Genomic DNA, 27,369 nt, shown 5'->3' with positions numbered 1-27,369 from the left:
GCCCAATGTGACGTAATGGATTTTTTTTTCCTTTGACGTCATATGGAATGAATTCTTTACATGTAATTCTGAAAAAACTGGGTGCATCAATGACTATGAAACCTCGACAACTTGCTCGTATTGATAAAGGCATTTTTTAGTCTCACTAGGCCTGTGACGTAGTGGATTTTTTTCCTTTGACGTCATATGGAATAAATTCTTAAAATGAAATGCTTAAAGAACACAGTGCAATAATGTTTGTTTGTTTGTTTTACATGTTTCGGATGTTCCTTCAGAGTTGAAGATAGTTTACTTCCTAGTCCAAACTTCCCGCAGGACGACGGGGGATGGCAGCGGGCAGGGTTTGAACCCTAGACCGTCGATAAATTCGAACGACAGTCCAGCGCGCAAACCGCACGACCAGGCAGCCATCCGATGGTCAAAAGTAATAATGTTTCAAAGATTCATTGCCGTAAATTAGAATAACATCTAGGAAATTTAGTCTCTAGTCTGAGTGAATATTAAATAGTTTTAAAACGTGTGTATGTTAAAATGTTGTGATAATAGTCTCTCGACTAATTTGGTCCAGCATTGCTACAAATGTTGTGATAATAGAATCTTGACCAATTTGGTCCTGCATGGCTACAAATGATGTGATAATAGACTCTTGACCAATTTGGTCCTGGATGGCTACAGATGTTGTGATAATAGACTCTTGACCAATTCGGTCCTGCATGGCTACACATTTTGTGATAATAGACTCTTGACCAATTCGGCCCAGGTAAAGAACCATTAGTGAATGCCGAGCAAACTACCCGGTTACTTAGTGGGAAAGTGTTCACGACTTTTTGATTCCGTTCAAATAGTACGAACATAGACAGACAGATAAAACAATAATTGGACTTGCCACGACCACGAATACTGAAATAAGATAAATGCCGAAATGAGATAAAGGGAATATGGGCCGTCGAGTTAGCAGGGTTAAGGCTTGTCGGTTGTTTTGGGACCGATCTAAATGAAGTCAGCTTGGCACCGATTTTTTTTATTTTTTTTTACACGTTTCATTCTTCAGAATTAAAGATTATTATATCCTAGCCCAAAACTCCAGCAGGATGGCGGGGGATCGTGGCTCGAACCCGGCACCATCGAGCGCATAGTACACAATCAGGCACACTTGCCAGACTGCTATCATGTATCCATAGTAATCCTGCATCTTTTCTATAGCATAATATTTCTTTCGTTTAAGAGTTGGCACCTAGTCAAATATTAACTATTTAGACCACTTAGAAAGTATTTGGGCTGTAGACCAACAATTAAGAATCAACGGGATAACATAGCATGCAACTGATAAGCGGAACAAAAATGTTGGCTGGAACTCTTGCATGAAATAAATGAAATACCGAAATAATAAATAGGAACAGATACAAATTGTATACAAAATAATAGACCAATTGTAGTGATACCAATAAAAATTCTTGTATTTATAAATAATAACAACAAACAATGACAAAAAAATCGTTAAGATTGTCTTATGACCAACAAGCTACACATATTTAATAAGTATCTAATACCTACAGTTCAAAATCTAATGCCCTTCCGGTTAAAGAGTTTAAACAATCGAAAAGAGACGAAAGAAGGTAGTAACATTAACAGTATTAGTAATGTTATAACTGCATGGGCGTAGCTAGACATTTTCCATCTTTTGGGGGCCCGGGAGGCTTGGGCTCTTTGGGGGCCCCTGCATTTTGCGTAATATTTAATTTTTAATGTAAAAAACATTCATTAGGAGGCCCCCCCCCTCAAGTGGGGGCCTGGGGGAGATTTTGAAATTCTCCCCCTCCTCCCCCCCACTGTATAATAACTGACCATTTCCTTTTCCCATCTTATGACTATTTTGCAGACATTTCTTTGCCCTTTTTTTTACAGGATCAAAAGACCGGATGTAACCAGTAGATACATTTTAATAGTTATACAAACAATTCATTGCTATGTGTCTCCGCTTAGCAACAGACCAGCCAGGATCTTATAACAAATCAATGGAGTTGTTTTGGAAATCAAAAACCTTTCATTTAAATGGCAGAAAAATAAATATTTTATTCAAAGGCTTAAAATGGTCGATGATATAAAAAGTCAATTAAATATCTTTTATTCAAAGGCAAAAACATTGCATTTACCAGACAAGATTGAAAAAAAACACACTTTCAAACAGAATTATACAATTACATTTTAATAAATAAATTTTGGTAACATACGTCAATAACATTCTAGAATACTGTTAGAAAAAACAATTACAATAAAAAAGGTTAGATTGGCAGCACAAGTTGAAAATAACAGACTACGACTAATCACCGGTGAACATGATACATTTTTTTTACAACAGTCTCAAATAAATAAAGAACAAGTTGCTAATAGATCACTTCGGAAACATTTTTAGAACCTCGATAAATTATTGAGGCAAGGCTGACAACTACCAAATCTTAAAGCGCCAAGAGCCTGACATTTTACATTAATCCAGTCCTTAATATCACCTGTCAGTATCTGAGGTAGTCTAGCCACAGCTTTTTGGTTATATCTTTTAGTTTCATTCAATTGAGCTAGTGGTAAACAAAAATCTGTGACAATGTAAAGCTTCAATATATAACCTTGTACTTTCATACTTTGTATTCTCTCTCTCTCTCTATCACACACAACATAATAATCTTGCCATGAACAATAGTGCCTTTGTTTTCAGTAAATATCTTATGTAAACAAATGCTTGAAAGAAGGGGGTGGTGTAGGTAGAATAAAGGGGGAGTTTATCCAAACCAAGGGCGCTCATCGCAAAACTTTTTTAAAAAATAACCGCCCTGCTTGCAAATTAAATTAAAAAAAAAAAAAATTTACTGCAAGAGGTATGGTTTGGAAAGATGTTCCAAGGTGAACTGCGGGGTAGTAGGATCGTGTAACCTACCGAGGTCAAGGCTGCCCATGATCAATGTTTCGAAAAACAAAAAGACTTTAAAACGCTTTTCATGACGGGGATGGGGCGCGGTGGCTGAGTGGTTAACCTGAGACCCAGGGTTCGAAACTCGGCGAAGAATGGGATTTAGAATTTCGGGATTTTTAGGGCGCCCTTGAGTCCACCCAACTCTGGCCACATGGCACTCTGCTCATTAACCGTTGGCCAAAGAAATAGATGACCTCAACATCTCTACCCTATTATACCAACTATTTCAACAGTAGCGAAGCATGGGTATTAGCTACTATAGTATACGAATACGACTTGTTTGTAAGCCTATTATTCTTTTTGATGCAAAGAATATTGTGCCATTATAAAATCTTTCCGAAAGCTGTACATGGATAAAAGTCATGAAGAAATCATTCTTACTCTTTGGCTAACTAGCACACTAAAAAGGAGACAAGGTTTATACATAACTATACATTGTGAATACTTGATTGTCATGTGCTGCACGTAAAACATATTTTAAAAAATAATAATAAACTAATAACCACCAATACACTCAATTGAACATATTGAACCATTGGAAGGAGCAGATCGATGGAAGTGAATGATTCACAAATTAAGCAGTTTGTAAGAAGATCGATAAGATCTTCAAACAAAGAATTGAGATGATTCAATAAATAGAAATTATATTAAATCGTTACCTGGCCACTTAATTTGACCTTACACTAGGACTATACAAGGCTGAAATCCATATATCCAGATAACACATTCACGAGGTACCCTTTATTTATTAGATAAGACATATACAAGGGGTAACTTGCATACATTCAGATAAGTCACATACAAGATGGTAACTTGCATATATGAAGATAAACATATACAAGGGGTAACCTGCATAGATTTAGATAAGTCACATACAAGATGTAACTTGCACTTGCATATATGAAGATAAACATATACAAGGGGTAACCTGCATATATTCAGATAAGTCACATAAGAGATAGTAACTTGCATATATGAAGATAAACATATACAAGGGGTAACCTGCATACATTCAGATAAGTCACATAAGAGATAGTAACTTGTATAGATAAACATATACAAGGGGTAACCTGCATATATTCACACTTAGACACATACAAAATATAGATTGAATATAATCACACATAAAATATACAGGGTTTAGGAAACACAACGATCAATATTGCGTACATTCTGTATACATTCTAATGAAAACTCACATGTAGTCTATATACATTCTAACGAACTATTCACTATATTCACTGGTAGCCTGTGTATATTCTCACAAAGAATATAAGAGTAACATTCTGTAGCATGTATATATTCACACAATGAATATAATTACAAAAGAGCTATAGTACCACAAAGTCAATTACTCTGAAAGATTTTGTAGCTATAATTGTATTAACAATAACACAACATTCAACAAACGTAGTCATCTAATTTTATGAAAATAAGAATGTGCTATTGGTCAAAAGTTCCGAATCAATTTTCTTGGCCAGGCAGTCGTAGTGTAATGTCGTGTTGTATCGCTCCACTGCTGCTCCAGACAACGGTGACTTCGCATCAAGCGGCATTATTTTGACAGCATCACGGGAAGACAAGGAAGGGTCCTCGCGGAAATAGTTGAACGGGACCATGAAAAAGGACAAGTCGGTGCCAACAGTTCCTGTGGTGGGCACGTTCTCTGTTTGCGGGATGTGATAGCTGCCCATAGTGACCCAAGCAACAAGATCCTGGAAATATAGAGACAAAACTTCAAAACATGGCATAGAAAATATATGTGTGCCGTGTTGCTCGTTCGTTGGTTTGTAGGTTCAAACATCTGGCGTAATTAAACCGATGTAGGCATATTACATTCTTAATATTTAACTTGAATTAAACTCAGAACAGATTTACTTTTTAAACCAACTGGAATAAAATGTCTATTTATAAATTTACATAGATTTAACTTGAAATAAGATATAGTAGTAAAATAAATTAAATGATAATTTAAACTAAATCTAATTCCCAACAAAAAAAAGTCTTTACTGTCTCATGTCTCTGGTTCGCCCCCTTTGAGCTATCACACCAGTGCTATACATTCAATTCAGTTACGCAAGACCACCTCGTGGTTTCATCAGAAACTCTCCAACCTGCACAATCAAAACATCCGCCCTACTTTCCACATGATGACATCATACACACACACATACTTTAATCTTCTATCTTATAAATTACTGACGTTACTTCATATAGCTTTAAATAAAAAAACACAGCTTATTAATACTTCCTTCATTTTGTACTCCGGATACACCAAATAAAGCGAGTTATTTATAGTTCTTCCGCCATGTCTAAAAATCTCTGATTAGGAGATGAGTTTTGTATGAGTTTTGTGAAAGTTACCATGCATAGAAAGGTAAGTCTAATTAGCTACCATGTTCACTTCACTTTCAGTTTAACCCTACTGATAAGTTGATCAACATCTCATATATATAGAGAAAAAATGCCAGAGCATTTATTTTAAGATCCATTAACAATAAATACATTTTTGTAGTACATGCTTCTAGACTCAGGGACAGACTTTAAAATGCTTGTGCCGTGTGCAAATAGACAAGGTAGTCCAATTTATTACCAATTATGAAGGCCCCGAAGCGGAAAGGAATTCCCGCCAGGTTCCGTTTCACTTTCTCGAGGTTTGAATCGAGTACTGCTAAGTACTGTACAATAGTAAGTCACTGGTCAGTTACTGGCTTGGGTTTCTTTTTCCTTTATCGTATTTTTTTTTCAAAGACGCCACTCCATCGCTGACCGAACGCAAAAAAGCAACGCTTGTGCTATTGGCTTTTTATACTGTTTTACTGTGGCTGTGATTTTCTAATATAGAAAGTAGAATGAAAGGAGTATGATGTATGTATGTATGTATGTATGTATGTATGTATGTATGTATCTCTGTTAAAGAACGAAACTTTTTAATAAATCAGCTAAAGCCGTTTTCGCAGTATTTTATATTTGCTATGAATATGCCGGTTAAACTGGTAAACCCATTTTCACACTCTTTTATTTTCGAGCTAAATTTAAAAACAAAAATGTTAAGGGAACATTCGCCATGTTTGGCATAGATCTCAATCCAATCCACAAGATTAGAAATACCCTAACTTACGCCCGCAGGCCGTGGGTCATATCCGGCTAGTAGGGCCTATTTGATAAATTCACGATATAGTAGATCTACATGATAAGTGTATTAAACTGCTTCTACATTTAATTCCGAAACCCCCACCGCTTCGTTCCCCAACGGGTTGTGATGGTCCACCAACGGGTACGGTGGCACATTATAGGCATATGGAGGGCCCCCCGTGGGCTCGGCCTCCAGCCTCGCATGGGAGGAGTAACTCATGTCGTTGGCTCAAGGCACTGTGTCCTGCGTCCTGACGGATGTGATTACATGATCATCTAGTCGCTGGGGGACTCCAGGGGTTGGTGAAGAGCCGATTCCTCATCCTGGCCACGGGATAAAAACCTTTCCCTGGTCACGTGGTTCATAAAAGGGATGCGGAAATCTCGAACCACAAAGGACATCTGATTCTACATTTAATTACCAAATATTTAAAGAATTATAAGTTCAACAAAAAGGCTTACAGTAGTCAAACATTGCAGCCAGTATAGTGCAGTCCATAGACTGCCATAAATCTGGGTGCATCCACCTGAGATGGCCTCTTTCCATTCATCACATGACCTATACGCGTTTGACGTAAAAGGGGGTCAGCTAAAAATAGACTTGAACTGGCTACGAATGTATATCAACAGAGCTTGCATCATCGTGGCGCTGTATATATTATGACCTCTGTTTATTGTCCTATTTCTTATCCTATGCCCTCCTTCTCTATCATATATTGATATTAATGATTGCATCACTAGTAGTAAAGGAAAAAAAAAAGGGAGAGAGTGGCTTGGTTGGTGGATCTTAGATCTTCTTTAAAAAGAAAGCATTCATATTAATAGGATTTTTTGCTTAGTGGTAGGAAGAAAAAAAAAAGGGGGGGGATCGTTTAATGTTGGGGGGATTTGATAATTAGTGGAAAAAGCGTTGTAGTATTTTGTTTTTAATTATCATACCTTCCAAGACACTCAAAACCTCATGAAACAGTAGAGCAGTGCTTCCCAAATTGTATTCCGAGGACGCCAAGTGTTCCGCGAGGCCTGAATAGGTGTTCCATGAAGTACTTAAATAATTAACTAGTGGGCCGCCACGTAAATTAATCTCTCTAAAAAAAATAAGCGAAAGGTTCCACTAAATACTCAGAATGGGTCACGTGTTCCATTAAGGAAAACGTCTGGGAACCACTACAGTAGAGGGAAATCACTCTGGCCGGAACTGTAGGGAGAGAAGAACCTGAACAAACTAGAAAGACAAATTTATTTTTAAGGGCATTTTAGACCAATAGCTTGTTGGCGGGTCGCACAGACCTGTGACGTGGCAATGAGCTATTGGTCTAAACTACCCACACGTTGTGACGTTGCAGGTCAGTGTTCTGGCCTTCTATGACGATTCTTCTCGGCTGTATGTAGGCACCAGAAACGTGCAGTTCTGCTCAAGATAAAGGAAAACGCTTGTAGCAGGTATCTGTTCCGGACCCTGCTTGTGGAGAGATTCCTCACACTATACCCATAGCTGGTTAAGAGTGCGTGAACGTACAAAGGACCTCATTCACCAATCGTAAATAAACACATTTAGCCACGTCATAATATTGATAAAACAATGAAAAATACGTATCACGTGACAGCCTTTATTGATTACATAATAATTTGTATAGAAGATATATAGAATCACGTGGCTAAATGTTTTTTTTTTTTTACGATTGGTAAATGAGGTCCATTGTTTTATTCTAGAGGAGGGTCACAGAAAAGTCTTTTTTTTTAATTTAAGGTATAGCTTATATACATTTATTCCCCATTTTTTCTCAATGAAGATACGTTATTAAGTTGAAGTTTGAATAACATTTACTTGTGAACATTTATTATACCTTGTATCATGTAGAATAGTAGATTATTGTAGATGTTAGCTAGGTTAGGAGACACATTCTAAAACACACATCATTCAAAAAAACATTTTTCTGCAATTTCGATTTCCTTTAATTACGACGAATCGGCGAAAAATCTGATGCTATATTTAGTTTTGTAAGGCCTTGCTATGACGAATTGTTATTGACGCGCAAAGAATAGCATTTAGGGCAGCGGTTCTCAACCTTTTAAGCTCGGCGACCCCTTTTTTACAATCCCCCACTCTGCCGCGACCCCACACTAACACACACACATATAGCAATAGAAGAATAGACAAAATACAATTTATATTTTCGATGGTCGACGCCTGACCAATCGTCAATCGATCCCGAAAGGGGTCGCGACTCACAGGCTGAGAACCCCTGATTTAGGGACTATCTTAGTGCTTCATTTAAATCTTCGTTTCCCGTCTACCTAGTGAGGGACTAGAGTTTTGTTTTCATAAGGAGCAATCTGTGTGAGTTTCAAACCAACGATTCAAGATCAGGATACTATCTCTTAGAATATTCCTTCACTTCCTACAAATAACGTGTTTTCTGCAATGTATGAGTTAGTTCAAGAATGAAACTGCCTTGGTGTTACGAATTGTGTGTGTGTATGTATGTATGTATGTATGTATGTATGATATCGATGGGAGGAGGTTAGCGATTGGTTGTGAATGATGAAACATAGTTGGCATTGTCGTCACTTGGTCTTGTATAGCGGAGACGACTATAGAACGTTAGACTGAAAGGTTGTGTTATTGTAATGAGTTAGACTTTGTTAAAGAAAATTATTGCTAGTCTACTACAGTTTTTTTTTTGCATCTCATTTCAAATTGATTTTTTATATTATAAATAAAGTTCTATTTAGTTTTGTTCAGAAAAGGAAGTTATTCAAGTTATTTCAAGTTTTTTTTTTTAGTTTAGATATATAACGCCTACAAAGGTTTAATTGTCTACCAGCAGTTTTGTGCCACAAGTCAACGACTGATAACAACTCTAAGCTTACCCTAATTTTAATAGCAATACATTTGTATGTCCAGGTTAGTTTTTTTTAACGTAATTTGTCTAATGTCTTTTAAATAACATAAACGCATGAACAATCACATTCAAACATACGTAAGAAGACACACGCTCTTTACATCATTGAATCTTTTAAGGTCAAAGTTCAGTTTGAGAACGGGTGCAACATTATCTCAACCCAACTTTTCCTCCCCCATGCTTAGAATTAAAGTAATTATGAGAAGCTTACCTGGTCTACAATGTTTTCATTATCCTCCCAGAACTTTGTGAAGTTGACCACAGGATCCTTGGCGTCCCACATGGCGAACATAGAGCTGCTGCTTATTTCGTCGTCCTTCTGTTTGGTCACGGCCATCTGGTGTCGTCCCCAGGAGACGGACGGCTCGAACCCCGTGTCTTCCTCAATGATAGACTTTGTCATGCCTTTATGTATAAGTCTGTAGGCGGGGGTGTGGCCCAGCGGAGTCGGATCATTCTTGTAAAAAAGTAAATTTTTAGGGTGCTGAAAGTCAAAATTATAGAGTGCCTCTTTTTCAGTTCGTTTGTCGTCCTTGATGAAAAAGTTTTGGGAGTGGGCGTTGTGGGGATCGTGTGACCATTGGTTCACTTTCCTCTCGTGACCTATATTCATTGTCTGAAAGCGATTGTCCGTACCCTTGACGTCAATGTCGGCCTTAAAGTGAAAAAGATGGTGATGAAGACCGGCGACGACAGTGTCGCTGATGCGGGTGCCGTACTTTTCTTCCTCTGGGTAATAGAAGCTGGCTGCCAGGTACCCAGTGGCGCTAATCTTGACTTCGACTCCGCCGTTGTTGTGAAAGATAAAGTCTAGGATGTAATCGTAGTTTATAATGCAGATGTAGACCCTGACCACCAGAACGTAATCGACCAGGCCGCTATAGAACGCGCCGGACATTCCGTAAGCGCGATGACGTCGCAGAAGAGTCCCCGTATTGTGCTCAAAGATGCACACCGACTTCTCCAACTGCTTCAGACCGCCTTCATTCGAAGTGTACGCCATGACGTCCAGCAGGGTACCGTGGTCTGGACAATCTACGCCAGGCATCATCCCTCGCAGACGAGTACCAAAAAGCCCAGCACTGTCTGCGTAGTAGAGCATGCTGGCGGCGGGGGTGTGTCCGGAGTAGAGAACGGCGATCTCCTGCATGCTAAGTTCATAGATGATTCTCTCGCTCTTGTAACGAATATCAAACAGCTGCGCCCCTAGAGTTGGAGACACTCGTATATGAAATCTCCAGTCCATGTAGTTAACTTGATTCCCATTAACCGTGTACCTCGGGCCCGATGGCTGCCTCTGCTGAGGAGGAGATTTCAAGTCTTTGGGCACCGCTTCACCTCGCAGGTACACAGCACTATACTGCTCCTCCACTGATGTATGCGGGAAGGACAGTCTGGTTTTGTTAATGGTACCCTCGTTGTAACGGTAAGAGAGCTCGTCCAAATTAACAAAATGTTGATTGGCGTAAAACACATTCTGTATCTCCCATCTGCTAGGATCAACATCTGTGGTATCAACCAGAAACTGAAAGTCTAGAGGATGCAACGTGTAGAACTCAATGTCGTAAGCAAACCAAAACCAAGACTTTCGGCGCCCTTCCTCCAGGAAGCCGCTACTAACAGGAGTGATCAAAAACCTTAAACACTGCTTCCCACAGTTCGAGAGTGTTGCGTTGTAACTTTCTTTCAACAAGCTCGCTATCTTCCCCATAATTTTAGGTACGATTGCTTTGTAGAAAGCTTTTATTTCAAATTTTGAGAATGGTCTGTATGTATACGGAATGCTTGTTTTCCTAGAGCTAGACGCCATCAACGATATATTGTAAGGCTTCGGTAAAGGCCCTACAAGATATTCTTCTACCACTGGGGCACTCTGGTTGCCTTTGAAAATATAAGCTCTGGCCATTCTTGTTGGAGTACGCCCATGAGAGAAAAAATTGAGAACATCTTTCTTCGGCGGAAGAAACATTTCTATCACATGGATATAGTTGCTGTTGATCCCAGCCTTGCTAGGATGGGTCAGTTTTAAATTGGGCTGCGCAAAGAGAAAGTCGACGACATTTTGAATCTCTTCCTCCCGAAGTTCAGAAAAAGGATTCAAGCTTCCCCTGTACAGCTCCATGGCATCACCATCTTGTATTGCCTGACATCTGGGCTTGTGTGTATAGGGATGTTTGAAAGTGTAGACAATGATTAGGATGCAGGTAACAAGGGTGACGATAACAAGTGCACAACACGTCAGCAGAGTTAGCACCGGAAGTCTCAGACATTTCTTAGGGTATTTTTTGATTTGACTACATTGAGTCACATACCTGAAAAAAAAATTAAAGTAGGTTTTAAATAACATGTTTATTTACTTGACTAGACTCACTAGAGTAACACCTTTAGTTAAATCACAAAATTTAGAAAGCCTTCAGGATAGAAGACTTCAAAGTAAAGTAGCAATTATACATAAAACACTGATCCATAATCTTCAAATGCAAAAACAAAATTTAATAAAATACTCAGAAAGACACAAAAATAAAGGCACAATCCTCATCCCATATGCTAGGACAAATTTGAACAAATACCCCTTCTTCCCTAGTGATATTAGAGCATGGAATGGGTTGCCTGAGCTAGCCAGGAAAACCAGTGACCTGGCAGATTTTATGTCATTGATTAATATGCATGACTGAATGCATAACGCATAGGACGTAATCATCTTCTTTTTTGAAGTAACATCTGTATTATATAAGATAAATGGATATTGTCTTAATAGTATTTTCGTTTCACACACACACAGAATAATTTAAGTTCAGGAGAAATTGTCTATTTAGATTTTTTTTTTTTACAAGGCTTACATTAACTCTGTCTGGTAAAATGTTTGTACACGTTATTTCTCCCATACATAATCTCGAATCAAGCTGAAATTTTGCACAATTATTTTTTGTTTACCTGACAACACAAGAATCAATAAAAAAAACGAATTAGTTAATTAATTATTTTGTTAGGTATCTCAAACAAGGGAAATAATTTGTATTTGACTGAGTGGTAGTATGAGCTGAATTCATCCCCTTAGTCGTCTGAGTCTTAGTGATTACAACATGATAGGACGAGGCTATAGAAACAATAGATAACTATACGAGCTTCCATGCTCATAAGCTCTTCACTAGCAGAGTGGTTACCGTGTCGGCCTAAGAAGCCTGAAAAGGCCTGAGTTATGATTCAGGTCGCTCCCACTTTTTTTTTTTTAAATTTGTCTAAATGCTTTTTTATTGTTAGTCTACAGGGATGGCCAACCTATGGAGCATGCGCCAAAAGTAGCGCATTGCATGATAACAAGTGGCGCACTACACCCCAGAGATGATACAACGAAAAAAATGTCTGATGGTAAAAAAATAATAAATCCGATTTGCGGAGACTAAGGGGAATTAAACTCATGAGCTACTAGGCTGTCAAAGAGACCGACATGTTTTAATACTCATAGGCTCCAAACCCAGAACACGAAAAGGGAAGGATATTGCTTCAGATTTTTAAAGTATTAGTAATCAGGTATGTAATCAAAGATCTTTTTCTTTTCTTTACTTATTGGACTTAGACTCCTTTTTGTTAATTACGGTCTCCTACTATAGATATTAACTTATTAACTTCCTTTTTTCTCTTATCGTCTCATTGTGTTTTTGTTTTTTTAAATAATACTATTATTATTATTTAATAGCAAAGACATACTACATAACTATTGAAACCCTCAAAGACAGAAAAATGATAGAAGGATTAGCATAGCTAAAACTAAAGGATAACCAACCAAAAATAAAAGCTAATACACACCAACACTTACACACTAACACATGCATGACCGCACCCACATAACAGATAGGTACTGAAACCATCAGGTGTGATGGATTATTCAGAGCCACAAATATGATATGAGAATAGCATATCAAAAACTAATACATAGCTAACCGGGAATAAAATACACATATATACTTACACATTAATTAATACATGCATAACCATACCTACATACTCTTCATACATATATAAACACAAATAAACACACATTTCTTTTCATCTACATTAAAATAAATAACACAATATCAAATATGACCAACCCCATTTCTGGAATACTGCTCGAGTATTGTACAACCATTTAAAAATCAAACTAAATAATTCTCTATCCTAAAATCAATAATTTCCCTAAATGTCAATTCTAAGTAATCAAACATCTTATTATTGCCTCATTGTTTTTTTTTTTTTTTTTTTGTAGGAAACCTCAGGATTTACGCTATTCTTTTTTTTTTAGAATTTGAGCTATTCTATTTAGCTTTTTTTTTTTTTAAAGGAAACCTCAGAATTTGCGCTATTCAGTTTTAGCTTTATCATCATAGGAATCCTTGGGCCTTAGGCCTCTTTTCTTTGCCTCTTTGTGGGCTTTATGTGCCTCTTTAATGTTATAATTTACAAAGTAGCATTAGATCTAGTAATGAAATGTGCGATATTTTTTGTCTTATTATACTATAATTGAATAAACTTATATTTGGTAGAAATGTGTGTTTTTTTATGTACTGAAAAAAAAATACAGGGACTCTGTATAAGAAATAGTCCATTATTACTCAAATTGAGCTGAGAACAAACTACAAACTCAATGAAATAAGATACAGGATGCTTTAACTCGAAAATGTCCAAATATTTCCCAATTTGTCTGTGATTGCATGTCCCTGAAACCTGGCAACCTGACAACCTGGCAACCTTTTCGATTGGTTTCGTTAGGTTCATCCTGTTCTTCCCCAAAAAACAACAACAACAAAGCAGAAATATGAACCAAAATAAAAGCAGAAAGTGATAGGAAGCTTCAGTTGAATGAAATGTGGGAAGATTAGTTCTTTTCATTTCGAGTCCATAACGGCTATCAATAGCCATTTGTTTGTGAGCGCAAAATGTCTTGGAGAACAGAAGTGATCTTTTCAGACATGACATAAAACAGGAAGTGGAAATAGACGAAAAACAAAAGATTATGTCCGACTCTGATTTTCGTGTGGTCAAGAAAAAAGAGGATATAAAAGAGGCGAAATCTCTTTGTTAAGAGAAGTTGTGCAAGAAGCAATACTTGAAGCAAAACTTGAAGCAATACTTGAAGCAATACTTGAAGCAATACTTGAAGCAATACTTGAAGCAATACCTGAAGCAATACTTGAAGCAATACTTGAAGCATCCTACGACATTGTATAATCGTTTCAACCTGTCACAGTCTCAGTCGACATTGCCTGATTTAATGTTCACGTCATGTTAAGAGGTTAAAAGACACGTGGAATTCCTGATGTAGAAAACAGGAAGTAGAATGAATAAAGTTGACTTTGAGTTCAGTCAAGTAAGACAAGTGGTATCCTTTAGACCGGGTGGTCAAGTATATTTCGGCCCGGGACGGACAGTAGCGACTTAGAAAAGTCGAGCAGTATTAACAGTATCTTTTGGGCAGTTGATGAAAGTGTTCCTTTTGAGATATGTATTATTATTATGGATTATTCTGTACAGTGTTACCCGCTGAGATGCGGACGTAATGTGTAATATACTCTAGAGACTTTAACGTATTGGATATTTTTGAAGCCACTGTAATGCGGATAGGATTTTCTTGACTTGTAGCACTAACAAAGAGTGCAGTATTGTTGTAAAAAAAACAACTTTATATTTGTCTGCTGAAACGGACTTAAGTCAGTTTGTAGTGTATATAATTGTCACGTGTCAAGAGTACTCCAGGAAGCAAGAACCCAGCATTCCACGACATTCGCATTCTTCAACATTGTACCATTTGACTTCATTTACACTACATTACACTAAAAAAATCATATCCGGGATTTAATGGGGATATTTCAGCAAGAAACGAAAAGATCCGTGTCAGCATTGATCTGTACTTTTAACTGCTTAGAATGTTTTAAATGTTCCATTTCTACAGAAGAATCAAATATTCTTTGCTATAATATCAATTACTATTTCATACTCAGGGAGTTTCTAGTCGGAAAATTTTTTTAAAGAAAATATCCTTGACATGGGATAGTCTCTTGGGGTGGGGAGATACAAACAATGTCTGTATGTTCATCTTGTGACGTCCTCGTGTTCCAAATTCCCAGACCGTGAAACAAGGATATTTGTTTTCACAGGAATGTTTAGCGTTCTTCTGTGGTTATCTTATTTTGTAAAAACTAAACATTATATTCTAGAAATATAAAATGTGTGGTCGAATGAGAAGACTGAGATTGGGGTATAACAGAGTGTTAAGTCTAGGGCGAACGTGCTGTATTTTTTTTTTTAATTAGTCGAATGTTGGACGCTAAATTATGTTAATTTTTCGACCATGTCGGGGTGGGTTTAGGGGGGGGGGGCTTGGAAAATGTTTCATGCTCTATTGGAAACATAGATCACTGCGTGGTCGTGTGGTATGCAAACTGGATTGTCGTCTCGATGGAACCAGGGTTTGAAGCCCGCCGGCTGCCATCCATCCACCGCACTTCTGATAGATGTTTGGGCTAGGATATGAGAATCATTAACGCTAAAGGAGCAACAAAAACATGTACAAACAAACATGTTCCGATTTATAAAGACGAACTGAAAAACTGATCAGGGCCGCCGCTACCTATTGTGCAATGTGTAGATTGCACGCAGGCGGCCGAATGTAGGGGGCGGCCAAATCATTATCTCAAGTTTACCTTAATTTTTTAAATTTTTAGTTTAGTAAGAAAACAAATACTCAGATTTTAATATTTGATATAATTTCTAATTATTCCATTATCCTTGAAAACTATTTTTAAAAAAACGTTATTCGTACATAAGATACTATGATAGACATTAAGAGTGATACAAGATACTATAATAGACATTTGAGAGTGATATAAGATACTACAAAAAACATTTGAAAACATTTGAGTGACATAAGATACTATGATAGACATTTGAGAGTGATACAAGATACTATAATACACATTTGAGAGTGATACAAGATACTATGATAGACATTTGAGAGTGATACAAGATACTATGATAGACATTTGAGAGTGATACAAGATACTATAATACACATTTGAGAGTGATACAAGATACTATGATAGACATTTGAGAGTGATACAAGATACTATGATAGACATTTGAGAGTGATACAAGATACTATAATACACATTTGAGAGTGATACAAGATACTATGATAGACATTTGAGAGTGATACAAGATACTATGATAGACATTTGAGAGTGATACAAGATACTATGATAGACATTTGAGAGTGATACAAGATACTATTGTGGACAACGTTTCAACTACTTTCAACTTGATCTGAGAATAGGAAGTGAGAGATATAACTTGTATAAAATTCGCACCAGAATGTCCAGACAGCCAAACTGAGTGAGGTAATAACAAAAATGCATTCCCTAAAAAACCTTACAGAAATGTAAAACTATTCCCAGGTGTGAAGAGATTGCACTAACAGTAGATCAAACCTAAAGATATTGAACAAGTACACATAGCCGAAAGGTTACCAACCCTGAAACTTACGTGCGTAATGTAGCTAAGAAAATTAATGATTATTTTCTTAACAAATAAAAATAATAATTTTTTTCTTATGAAATTAATTGGAGAAAAGATCAAGTTAGTCACGTGTGTTTTATTTTTGTATTTACTTGTGGACCTGGCAAGATTTACTTTTGCTTTCTTCTTCTTTTGGAACTCTATCATTCTCTCTCTCTCTCTCGTTCTCACTCTAGTTCTGTCTCTCATTCTGTCTCTTATTCTCTCTCTTTCATTCTGTCTCTCTTTCTGTTTCTCTCTCTCTCTCTCTCTCTCTCCTCTCTCTCTCTCTCTCTCTCATTGTCTTTCTCATTTTCTCTTTCATTTTCTCTCTCTTCTCTACCATCTCTCGCCACAATCTATTAATATATTGACAGTTAACCATGGGCGTTGCCAAATTTTTTTTTCGGGGGCGGAGGAAATTATTTTTCTCCCCCCCCCCCATATAAAATCACATAAACACACACGTAATTAATCTTTAGTATATTGTGACCTTTCATTTTTGTTTTCGGAAGACGTTTATTGTGCCCTAGAATAGGCCCTGTGACGGTTCCCCCAGCGGGGCCCCGGCGTCAAGCACTACTTCCGGTATTTATAACCAAAAAATGCATATTCTGAGGTATCTACAGCACATTATCCTGCCATAAAAAATTAAGTTCAAAAACCAAATCTGTTATTCACAGCGACTGGTAGAAATTTGTAACCCCTCTTGGCTACGCTTATGTAATTAGGTGACTGTAGTTTACTTTAGATTTATATCGAAAATGAAGTTTTTTCGTCAAAACCATCTGTTGGGGGTTGTTAAACTTAAAATCTCTGGGTTTTTTTAAACAAACTAAAAAAAGCCCTTAGCTACGCTCATAGAATTGTAGTTTGCTTTACAATAATATTGAAGAGTTATTTCTTAACCTTAAAACTCTCTGTAGGGGGTTTTTAAACTCAAAAACAATCTGGAGGGAGTTATAAACTGAAGGAGTGGGGTATACTCAAAACCCCCCAAAGCTGAGCTCATAGAATTTTGTAACTGTATTTTGCTTTAATTTTATATTGAAGAGTTGGTTTTTAGCTTAAAACCCCACAGGAAGGAGGTTTCAAACTCAAAACCCTCTGGATGAGTTTTTTAAACTTAAAGCCCCTTTTGGCTACTCTCATAGAATCTGGTGACTGATGTATGCTTTAGTTTTATATCGAAGAGGGGGTTTTATAGTTTAAAAATTTTGGAGGGGTTTTAAACTCAAAATCGTTATTGGCTATGCTTATAAAAATTGATGACTGTCCTTGGCATAATTTTTTGTTTTATAGAAGAGGGAGTTTTAACCTCGAAACCCCCTGGAGGGGGATTTGAAACTCAAAATCACCCTTGGCCGCGCTGGGGCAACTGACTGTTTAACATTAAAATATCATTAAAAAACAAAGAAACAAACAAAATAAATCAAAACAAAAAATTTGTCACAAAATCCCCCCGGGGGGGGGGATTTCATTTTAGGGAGGGGGTAACCCCAAAGTTTCCACTCTCCCCCTCCCCGCTACGCCTATGCAGTTTAACATTACAAAATGTTGACTATACAATGGTTCAGTTAAATATAGAAATTCTTTCCAAAATTAATTATTGTATCTATTAAATATGAATTATGGTGAAGTCGCTATATATACACAAATGTATCTAAATGTAACAAAAGTATTCTTATGTCATGTACCTTTAATTTTCAAATGACAGGCAGAATGTAGTCGTTTGCAGTGTAACTACCATATTAAAGCCATATCAGCCGTTATAGATATATGTCAACGAAACAATTACTTATATGTCGCATTATATATTTATGCATGGCTTATAATTGTCAAACATTCTTATAAATAATATGAGAATTTCATCTTCGGATAAGGACTTCTCATAAAAATGCATATTTTCAAAAGCATTATCTCCCCTTCTTTCTAAAAATAAATACGCCATTTTTAGACCCTGACCCCCAAAGATTTATGTTTCCTGCTTTCGACGCCCACGCTTACCTTCCTAGAGTATTAGATAGCCTCCCCTGCTGAGGTTCGTTTCTAACTCCAGAACATTTGTAATATACATATGAATATACGCTGATCCTACTTAGGTCTTGCATCACCTTCAAAAATTTGAACCAAGATTATTTGTATCTAGAAATAGTTGAACGATTGAAATGATAATGTCCTGACGAGTAACATTTTAAACATGCTTTTTTTTTTCTTTTTTTTCCTCTATCGATTTGAATATTGTCTACATTCACCTGCTGTTTTTGTGATCATTCTTCTTACAAAAAATGATTTTTTTTGCTCTTTGATTTTGTCTGACATTGTCTTGTAAGCAAATATCTGAAATTGCTGTGTGTGTCTTGAAAGCAAATATCTGAAAATGCTGTGTGTGCCTTGAAAGCAAATATCTGAAAATGTTGTGTGTGCCTTGAAGGCAAATATCTGAAATTGCTGTGTGTGTCTTGAAGGCAAATATCTGAAATTGCCGAGTGTGTCTTTAAAGCAAATATCTGAAATTGCTGTGTGTGCCTTGAAGGCAAATATCTGAAATTGCTGTGTGTGCCTTGAAGGCAAATATCTGAAATTGCTGAGTGTGTCTTTAAAGCAAATATTTGAAATTGCTGTGTGTGTCTTGAAAGCCAATATCTGAAATTGCTGTGTGTGCCTTGAAGGCAAATATCTGAAATTGCTGAGTGTGTCTTTAAAGCAAATATCTGAAATTGCTGTGCGTGCCTTGAAGGCAAATATCTGAAATTGCTGTGTGTGCCTTGAAGGCCAATATCTGAAATTGCTGAGTGTGTCTTTAAAGCAAATATCTGAAATTGCTGTGTGTGTCTTGAAAGCCTAAGTCTGACACTGGTATGTGAGTTTTGAAAGTAAACATTAGACAGGGGTCAGTTTTGAAACTCATATTAGACACTGTGTTGCGTGTTTTGTAAACCCATATATGGCATTGGTGTCGGTTGAAAGCCCATTTCTGAAATTGGTATGTGTGTTTTGGAACTCATAACATTTTTTCTTGCACACGGCTGACATTTGCGTGTCTTGAAAGACCGTATTTGACACTGGCATGTGTGTCTTGAAATTGGTAAATTTATGTGTGTCTTGAAAGCCCATATCAGATAATGGTGTGTCTTGAAATATCAAATTATGGTAAATTTATGTGTGTCTTGAAATCTCATTTCAGATAATGGTGCGTCTTGAAATATCAAATTATAGTAAATCTATGTGTGCTTTGAAAGCCGAAATGTTGCTTACCAAAGAAGGTCAAATACAGATGACTGTCAGTCGGCAGTTGTTCAGTTTGAAAATGAAGCAAACAATGAAATAATAATGCACACTTTTTTACAGCCGGCACAGAAGAAATATTAGTTTAGAGTCCAGAAAACGCATTTCCACAGATTGTTGAAATTTTAGATAGATTCATAAACAACGTTTTGTAAGGTACGCAAAATATTAAGAATTAACAAGATTACAAAGAGAGTTTGTGTTACACAAACTCAGAGGCGGCCCCCGTCGAAGTCGGATCCCTGTCGGATCTGCATATTCGCAAATAATATTCAAGAGGTGATTTAATTTTGATGTAAAATGTTTTACATGTTTCGGATGTTCCTTCAGAGTTGAAGATAATTACTTCCTAGTCCAAACCTCCCGCAGGACGACGGGGGATGGGAGCGGGCAGGGTTTGAACCCTGGACCATCCATAAATCTGAACGACAGTCCAGCGCGAAAACCGCACGACCAGGCAGCCATCCGATGGTCAAAAGTAATAATGTTTCAAAGATTCATTTGCCGTAAATTTAAATTTAAATTAAATAAAAAATAGTAGATTAGTTTTAGTATATTAAAACATTACAATATTGATCAAAACGTTTGGAAATAAAAATCTACACTTTTTTTTACACTTTAAGTTTAGAAATTGAAATTCTACATCTTAATCTAGTCTATTTTAGTCTAAACTAGATCTAGAAATTCTAGATATAGACTCTAAAATAATTTTAATTAGAATATAAATCCAGATCTAGATATACTGTAATAAAAATCTAGATCTAGTTTAAAAAATCTAGATTAGATCTAAATCAAGATATCATTCTTTTTTTAAACGCGAGTCACATAACGAGGCTTAATAAACATTACTATACCGAGTTCTTTTTTCATTTCATTTGAAGAATTAATTCCATATAACGTCAGAGGAAAAAAAAAACACTACGTCACACGGCCTAGCTAGACTAAAAATCGCCTTCATCGATACGAGCCATTTATCGAGTGTTCATTGACTTTGGTGCACCGAGTGCGTTCTTTAAGCATTTCATTTAAAGAATTCATTCCATATGACGTCAAAGGAAAAAAACATTACTATACCGAGTTCTTTTTTCATTTCATTTAAAGAATTCCTTCCATATGATGTCAAAGGAAAAAAAAACACTACGTCACACGGCCTAGCTAGAATAAAAATCGCCTTCATCATTACGAGCCATTTATCGAGTGTTCATTGACATTGGTGCACCGAGTGCGTTCATTTAGCATTTCTTTTAAAGAATTCATTCCATATGACGTCAAAGGAAAAAAAACAATACGTCACACGGCTTAGTTAGACTAAAATATGTTTTCATTAATACAAGCAATTTTTCGAGGGTTAATAGACATTGGTGCACCGAGTGCGTTCTTTTAACATTACATTTAAAGAGTCCATTCATATGACGTCAAAGAAAAAAAATTCCATTACCTCACAATAGGCTAGTACCGGTACCATAAAAAAAATGTCTTTATTTACACGAGATATTTAACGAGGGTTCATAGACATTGGTGCACTGAGTTCTAATAGAATTTATTTAAAAAGGATCAAAGCCGCATTGTTTTTGCGTTTTGTCTGTCAGTCGGTCTGTCCGTCATCTTGATATAAAAAAAAACAACTAAAAGTTATTAAAAATTGATTAACCTTTATTCTACGTTTCAAAACATCGCAATAATTTTTAGGTATGAACACAATTGAAAAGTTTATATAATAGATTGTTCCGGATGTTTGTATAAATAGTAAAAGAAAAAGAGAATTTCAATTTCAGATAAATGAAATACCGTTAATTAAATTTTTTGGATGGTCTCGTATAAAAATTAGATGTGGAGCCATGTGGAGAGATTTTCATACCTTACTTTGTTGTTTGGATTCTGTTTTCCTTAAAAATCAGAACATAATATTAACGATAATTAGATTTTTTAATGTTTTAGGTAGAAAGTTAAATGTACTGTAAGAGAGTAGTGAGTTAAAATATTTTTCATAAAAATCCGTAAAAACATTATTTCGTAAATGAGAAGATTATTTGTTTATTAATTAGAAGAGGGAGTTCAAACAATTATTTGGCGTTAGTAGATTTTTAAATAAATTCGGAAATTTGTGGCGACGATTTGTAGGAAACAAAATCCGAAACTTTCTTTATCGATTACAAAACTTCTATGTTATGTTTTAGCAAAAAAATTAAATGTCTAAAAAGTAATTTTCAGTAATCAATTCTAGTAAATTACTTTTTTTTAAAGCCCTGAACAACCTATTGTCGATATTTTTAAAATTTGTTTAAAGATGAAAATACGGAACAATTTGATATTGATAACCAAATTATAGTGACGAATTGTCAAATAATATAAGTGTAATATTAGTAAATTATGCGATTTCAAACAATCATTAGGCATAATTCATGTTTTATAAAACAATATCCGGAACATTTTTACAATTAATGAAATATAAGTCAGTATAGAGATTTTGATTTAGCATTAATATGCTTTTTACATAAAAAACGGAACAACATATTATTGATAATGTGTTTTTGCAACGTTTAAGCATGGAAATTGAATGTAATATAAATTAGAAGAGCAAACAAACATTTGTTGGGGTTGATTAGTTTTGCACAAAAAAATCCGGAACAATCAATTTTTAGATACTTAAAACTATTGAGATGTTACGGGAGGAACATTAAAGTGTAAATCAGATTTTCAATAGCTTTTAGAGTTCTAGTTTTTTTAATCTAATCGTGACGGACAGACCGTCCCAACAGACAAAACGCACAAAAATAATCTTCTTTTATTCGGATGGGGGTACTAAACAAAAAAATAAATAAAATCTGATTTTTTTAAAAAGTTTAAGGAATTGGTTTAACAACTGGTCATGTAGCGACGCTACGCTACTGCACGAAAATCGCTGCATAAAAAGTCCATTAAAAAAAATGTGCGTGATATTTACATACAAAATGCATTATTAGCCTTTATAAACAAAGAGAAATGTTTTCTTTTAATTTTAGCAGCTAGTTGACCAGAAAAAACATTTTTAACTATTATTTATATTTGTTGTAAACATTTCCTGTACATTTTAAAAATATATTTGACTTAGTGATACTGAAAATATACAAAGATTGGTCATCTTTGTTAGCATATTGTAACATTGCCTCCCTTACATTTACGTAATTGTTTTAGAATTGGTGTATTTTTATGAAAAAATCGCTTGCATAATTAATTTTATAAATTAAACGGTTTGCTTTTAGAAAACCAAAAGTAGCCGTTGCACCTAAACTTTTCAAGCCGCATTTAATGATGAAATAATATTTTTCATATCTCTTCTAGTTTTTGAGATCTGAGTGTGACAGACGGACAGACGGACATTTTACACAAACCTAATAGCGGCTTTTTCCCCTTACGGGGGCCGCTAAAAAGAAAAGATCTTGAAGGCAGAACAAATTTAGAACCACTGGATTTAGAGTGCAGACTGAACACACAAAAAAAAATTTTAAAAAATTCCACAGTCTTAAGATTTGGTCAGAACACAATGACTTGTGAATCTGTCACATGACACCCACACCCCCTACACTCGTCTGATAACAATCCTCAAAGGAGGGCGAATACAAAGCGTGGAGGCTTAGGATGAGAAAAAGGCAGCAGTGTGTGTGTGTGCTGGGAGGGGGTGGGTAAATAGGTGTGTGTGTGCATTATGCGCACGTATATGTGTGTCAGGTTTTTGCGAACTTATATAAAATATTTGACCCGACATTCTATTGTGACCTCGCGCGTCACGAGATAGGGAAAAAAAATTGTTGACAGTTTGAAAGCGTCTGATTGGCTGAAATGAACACACCCCTCGGAATGTGATGATGAAATAGCCATTCTGTAAGTCAACGCAAACGATCTGTTTATGTTGCTGTTGAAATTTAGCCTAACCTTATTGTTACCAAATGACCTCTGCTAGTCCTACATAGATCTATTCAGGATAGCCACAACTTAAATATACAGCTTTTCCTATCGCTAATACAAACACAACACTAATGATGAATGTACTTATCTACTTATCTGTATCATTTTTATAAAGTACAGAAGTTCATTTAAATAGGAAGAAAAGAACGTACTGCTCTTATCCATTTGTTTATTTAGTCATTCTTGGTCATTAGAGATTTAAACTTTGCTAAATCATTAGTTTGGTGGCTGATTCAAGCAACCCGTTCCTTGTTAAGAAACTTGTTCTGATGCTGCTAGGGAAGAAAGAGCACTTGTACCGTCAGTCTTTGTGTATGAAATAAGAAATGTGCCCGCATCTTTGAACCCATGAATGCTTCCAACAGCCAAGTCTATAGTTCAGAGATCGAACCATATTCGGCGAAAAAATATATTGTTTAGAAACTTCAGTTTTATAAAGGCATAAAAATTCAAAATAAGATTTGGTTTCATAATGTTATGGTATATGTACATGAAGACAAATCCATAAATCGCAAGCCAATAGGTGATTTGTCGACCGTCTTTCTCCATTCCTGTCTTTTTTTTTTGCCTTGGATAGAGCCTCCTTCAAGGGCAGGCCCATCGCTTTCTCTGTCTGCCTCTTCTTCTTTTTCCTGGTACTGTTCCCTGAAGGAAGGTCTTTGAAAGCCCCGTGGACTTGGTGATATGGCCATAGATTTTGAGTTTGAGTATTTTTATTACAATAGCGTTTTTTTTTCTTTTGCTTCCATTACATCGCAACAATAATTCTTCACATTGATTTCACTTCTTTTCCATTCTTCCTGAATTGTAGCGCTTCAAAATGTGAACGGGACATTAAGAGCCAAGGTGGAAACAAAGAGGGAAGTTTACTGTGACTAACCTTTGGAATAAAAAAATAATAGTTATACAAATCGTCCCAGTTCTTAACTTCAAGTCTCGATGGTGTTTAGGAATGTAGAACAGTAACAATGGGACGCTTGGTTGCCCCAACTTGTGGTGGCATTTTAAGGTCACTATATCGTATGGTTACCAAGAATGTAGTCCTGAATAACTGGGGATTTACCCGCAAGCGAAACTGCTTAGACCAGTGGTGCCCAATCCATTTTGGCTTGGGAGTATACGCCAAGGCTTGCATCACAGCAAATAATAATATAATAAAATCGATGAGTCCAAAAAAATACAGATTTCACGGCTAATTTGGGCAAACATTTTTAGGGTAGTATAATACAGTACCATGGGATGGATATGGCACCGAGGAAAATTTTTGGCATCAATGGTATATACAAACTAAATACAAACTATATACAAACTATGTGTGTATTTTGTCTTCCAGTGGAACGATATCTTAAACTGAGCTCTTAGAAAACGAATTTGTCTGGGGATTATAAATTTCTGTCTTTATTGTTTACATTTCAAACATATTCTGTTAATCAGTCCATAGTAGAAAAATGTGTAAACCTAATTTACAATGTTGATCTCACTGCAGCATAGAGGAAAGTAGCTGGCAGCAGTTGACCCGCTGAAAGAGATAGTTGGTCAGCTCTCACGAAGGCCCAAAGAAAAACTCTTGTAGAAGACAGGCGCAAAGGACAAAAAGAACGGTTAAATAGACACCCGCAGGACAACAGCTTTGTCAGCATCACCTATGGGAAAATATGCAGATCACAGCCTGTTTTGTGTGGCCATGTGATACACTGCAAACATCCTTAATCTTCTTAAACTAAGACATTGCCATTCATTCAGACATGGGATTTCAATGGCACTGAAATCTGCCACAAAATGGCTAACGAATAATCTTTATAGAACAAAACTCCTACAACTTGAGAAATACAGTAGTCTATTTATAATCTACAGTGATACATTGCTTGTGTTTGTGTCGGCGCTTATTGGATTATGAATTAAGTGTAACGTAACATGAATGGACGGGCCTTTCATTTAAAGAGATTCTATCAAAGGCAAAAGACAGAGAGGAATGAAGAAAGACGGTAAACATATCCTGTGTGGTGCCCCAACGGTAGAACAGACTATGGGATAAGTGAGGTGTAACATAACTATAGGACCACATTTTCCCCCAACAAAGACAAATGAGAACATATATTCTGAATATATATATATATATATATATATATATATATATATATATATATATATATATATATATATATATATATATATATGTATTTGTCAGATTGATGCAATTCCTAGTCATGGCAACATTCTAGGACGCTATCTGCAGAACTAGAGAGGAGGATCCTAGCAAGTGACTTGAGAAGCTATAGAGGGATCATCTACAAAGAAAGCATCACAAATGAGATTAGAAACAGTATCACAAAGGTGAGGGCCCCACAATATGAGCTGCTGACCACAATAACAACAAAAGACGCAAACTAAAACTGTATGTCCACATCACAAGGACATCAGAGCTCGCAAAGATGTTCCTTCAAAAAACAGTACCAGGATAAAGAAAAAGAGGCAGACACAGAAAGCGATTGGACGACAACATCAAAGAATGGACGAGCCTGTCATTGAAAAAGATTCTATTGGGGCTGAGAGGAATGGATGGAAGGTCCAATAATCCTGTGTGGGGCTCAAAGGTTTAACAAATTGATGAATAGGTGAAGGTGAAATGGAACTTAGTCTGACAATGTTTTATCAAACAAAGTTACTTAGAACAAATTTCAGACGTACACCTGAAACTATAGTATATTTACATTGTATTATGACAGCGACGTACTGCTATAACTAGACCTAATGTACAGACTCTTACCTTGTGCCTGTAAGGAATGACTCACACTTCTCATCGTTTAGCTGCTCACTCTCGAAGGACATGCTGGATTTGACGGACATTTGAAGCACCGGCCAGTGGGGTAGATTCAGGGCGGTTTCGTTGAATCAAGCAGATCAGTCGAATCAAGTCGATCGCATCAGTCGAATCAGGCCAACAGCTTTAGCAAAATAATAATAAACTTGTAGAATTGTTAAAATAGTTATCCAGCAGACCGGTTTAGTCCAATGTAGCAGATCGGATCAGCCAAATCAAGCAGACCGGGTCAGTCGAATCAAGCAGACCGGGTCAGTTGAATCAGACAGCCCGGAACAGTCGAATCAAGCAGTCAAGTCGAATAGAGTCCACTGGCTAAGATGATTCGGCACTTATTCAGTTAATTGATTTTCACGGGCCTAGTTGATTTAATTGCTCAAAGGTACAGCATGTTTTCTTGACGCAACCACACCGGTTCTTTTTATAGTTCAGCACTTTTTTTAATCGTCGAAATTACAAACCGTTATAACAACCTTGTTTACGTATATGCATTCCTAATCGTTTAATTACAATTCATAGAGTTTGGACTTAATTATAACACGTACATAAAGTATTCTTCAGATATTAACAACAAATTTGGATTATGTTTTTACCTACAGTGATAGATGCAAACATTTCGACAACTTTTAAATCCGCTGGTAGTAACAATAGCGACACACTTTAACTTGATTAATACTTCTCAGTCTCTCACGTTTTATCTACCTAGATTGAATGGTCGCTGCTAGCAGAAATAAAAAGTATAGACATTTTAAAAACAAACTTCTCTTGCGTAGATAAGG

At 36.3% G+C, this 27,369-nt stretch overlaps 1 protein-coding gene across 1 annotated transcript; it reads right to left on the bottom strand.

Moving 5' to 3' along the window:
* Positions 1 to 1,430: 1,430 nt before the first annotated feature.
* Positions 1,431 to 27,369, bottom strand: LOC106066150 (putative amine oxidase [copper-containing]). Its single transcript, XM_056020890.1, has 3 exons — positions 26,537 to 27,369; positions 9,218 to 11,318; positions 1,431 to 4,680 (listed from the first exon to the last, which is right to left on the bottom strand). Exons 1-3 carry the CDS (start codon positions 26,614 to 26,616, stop codon positions 4,390 to 4,392), a joined length of 2,472 nt encoding a protein of 823 aa, XP_055876865.1. The 5' UTR covers positions 26,617 to 27,369; the 3' UTR covers positions 1,431 to 4,389.

The sequence above is a fragment of the Biomphalaria glabrata genome, chromosome 1 (assembly GCF_947242115.1).
Source record: "Biomphalaria glabrata chromosome 1, xgBioGlab47.1, whole genome shotgun sequence".
Classification (NCBI taxonomy): domain Eukaryota; kingdom Metazoa; phylum Mollusca; class Gastropoda; family Planorbidae; genus Biomphalaria; species Biomphalaria glabrata.
This window is presented reverse-complemented; position numbering and strand designations above follow the sequence as displayed.